Genomic DNA, 2652 nt, shown 5'->3' on the forward strand with positions numbered 1-2652 from the left:
GCTGTGGTACTGTCCGGACCTCCAATCAAGTGTATTCCTCTCTAGTGTTGCCTCTTTTGTGTGGTATCGCTGCGGTTTGAACGCAGTGCTGGCGGACTGATTGCTAAACCCGCAAGCCGAGATGCGCCTTCATTCATCTGCGAAGGGCCACAGTGAAAGCCGTGCGAATCACTCAAAAGGAGATGGACGCATCACCAAGAAAAAGCAATCATTCTAGAAGACTTCGACTCCGGGGCTGAGGGACATAGCCGCTTTTATCAGATCTCATCGCCTGTAAAACTGAGCGTTGACGTTGATTTCTGGAGCACATGACATTGCGCAGCCAAGCCGCTTTCGTGAGACACAGCCCATCCGTTCTCCCCAATACGTTCAGGCGGTAGAACGTCAAGAACCTGACAAAGAAGCTTGGCGACCAGAGGATGAGCTTGGCATAGACTTGTCGCAGGCTCGAGATCTCGAGATTCCGGGCTGTCATTCGTGGGGTGACAATCGCCAAGAAAGGCCCGTCGCGCACCGCCAAGGACGGGCCTGGCCCAGCGCACAACCCGCCAAGTCACATCATACAAAACAGGAAAAGAAAAAGAATACGATCGATACGGGGACAGATGAGGTAAAAGATACGAGTCTTTTCAAACAAAAGCTCGCTCGCTGTGTATTTCAAAATCCCCCAAGACATTTTCTCTATCCAAATGTCTATGCCCGAATCTCTCTCTATCTCTAATGTCTATGTGCGTGTTTTGACGAAGACATTCGCTGCGATGCTTCTGGTGGTATTGCATCTCCGACCCAGATATTAGGGAGAGCGATGAGGCTCCAAATTACGACTGGGTCGCAATCCTTGTTCAAGTCCTGATATCGGAAAGGGGAAAAAAAAGGCGATTTCTCTGAGCCGTAAAAAGGTGGATTCGGAACGCATTCGTCAATGCTGCATCGGATCCTTCGCCCCATTGTCATCCCCAGCAGCCGCGCTGGCATGACGCCGAAATGTTGTCTCAGGCAGCAGCATCATCATCATCATCGTCGTCGTCGTCGCCGGACACACCCACGCGACTCGGGCCTCGTTTGGTTTGTATACGGGGCGCGCATCTTTCAGATCGGGGCGCAGGTGAAGGAGCCGCGGACCGTGTTGGCCTTGAACTGGTCGCTCTGTAACAAGACACCATATTAGCAAACCTGACCGAGTCAAAATCCCTTGGGAGAAAGTTCAAAACTCACAATGTCCTTGATACTGGCGTAAGTACCGCCGACCAGGACGACCATGCCGATCAAAAACACGATGCCGTTGACGACGCTGAGCAGCAGGTTCTTGCGCTCGTACCACTTGCCCTCCTTGATGAGCAGGAACCAGAAGAGCGCGGGGAAGTAGAAGGTGAAGCCCGAGATGAAGAGCGACGACGAGATGGACAGCAGGTCCGAGAAGAAGGGGATGGCCTCGGCGATGATCCACGCGACGATGGTGACGGCCGTGCACAGGCCGAGCCACGTCGCCCAGCCCATGGGCGTGTTGATGTACCGGATGACCGAGCCCTTGAAGACGCGGCCGTGGATGTACCGCGCCACGACGGTCGTGTTGATCGAGCCCGAGATGAAGATGACGGGCAGGCCGATGCCGAACGCGATCTTGGACATGAGGGGTCCCGCCGACAGCAGGGCCGGGGCCTTGACGTCCTGGCCGACGAAGACGTAGATGAGGGCGCCCGTCAGCGTGTAGATGAAGATCTCGATGAGGCCCAGGGCCCAGATGGACTTGGGGAAGTCCTGGGGCGTGTGCATCTCGTCCATGAAGGAGAACTGGCAGACGGCGAAGGAGTAGGCGAAGACGATGTTGGTGATGGCGATGAAGGCCTCGGCAAAGGTCAGGCCGTCCTTGGGCCAGGCGGACCAGGCCACGGCTGCCAGGCCGCCGGGGGCCTCGTTGCTCTCGACGCCCGTGGCGATGATGGTGATGCCGATGGCGAGGATGATGGACACAAAGTCGATGTAGCCGAGGATGGCGACCTCGGCGAAGGAGGGCGGGATGGCGAGCAGCAGCAGGATGACGGCCGAGACGACGCCAAAGGCGAGGGAGCAGGCGCCGTTGTTGGACAGGTTGAGGAAGGCGATGGTGCCCGTCAGGCAGTGCGACCCGACGAGGAAGGTCAGCTGCAGGGAGAACATGATGCCGACGAGCTCGTAGCCGAAGCGGCCCCAGATCAGGCGGCCGGCGTCGGCGTAGTGCGAGACGTGCGGGAAGCGCAGCTTGACCTGGCCGACGACGTAGCTGGTGTAGATGGCGACGAGACCCAGGCCGACGGTGACGATGACGCCCGCCACCATGCCGAGGGTGGCGAACGCCGAGGGGATGCTCAGACTGCCGAGGGCGATGGCCTCGACGATGAGGACGACGGTCAGGCGCTTCCAGCCCAGGCGGTGGAAGTGGGCGTCGCCCTGTTTCGTCAACCTCTTCTCGATGTCCTCCTGGTACTCGCGCTCGCGGATCTCGCCCACCACCTCGCCCGAGAACATGCCGTCGACGTCGCTCGAGGTGCGCGCCTCTGGGTCCTGGGGAGCCATGTCCTTGCTTGTGGAGTTTGACTTGGACTTGACCTGCTTGACGGGGATGATGTGGTCTTCCCGGGAGTGGGTTGGTTGTATTTGGTCGCTGCCGTTCAT

At 58.3% G+C, this 2652-nt stretch overlaps 1 protein-coding gene across 1 annotated transcript; it reads right to left on the reverse strand.

Annotated features, from left to right (window-relative positions):
* Nucleotides 1–1182: 1182 nt before the first annotated feature.
* E0L32_006719 (uncharacterized protein) lies at nucleotides 1183–2652 on the reverse strand (the record flags this gene model as incomplete). The annotated part of the gene is made up of 1 exon (XM_031141383.1): nucleotides 1183–2652. One exon carries the CDS (start codon nucleotides 2650–2652, stop codon nucleotides 1183–1185), a length of 1470 nt encoding a protein of 489 aa, XP_030994550.1.

Source organism: Thyridium curvatum, assembly GCF_004353045.1.
Source record: "Thyridium curvatum strain D216 chromosome Unknown NODE_39_length_367864_cov_79.813791, whole genome shotgun sequence".
Taxonomy (NCBI): domain Eukaryota; kingdom Fungi; phylum Ascomycota; class Sordariomycetes; order Thyridiales; family Thyridiaceae; genus Thyridium; species Thyridium curvatum.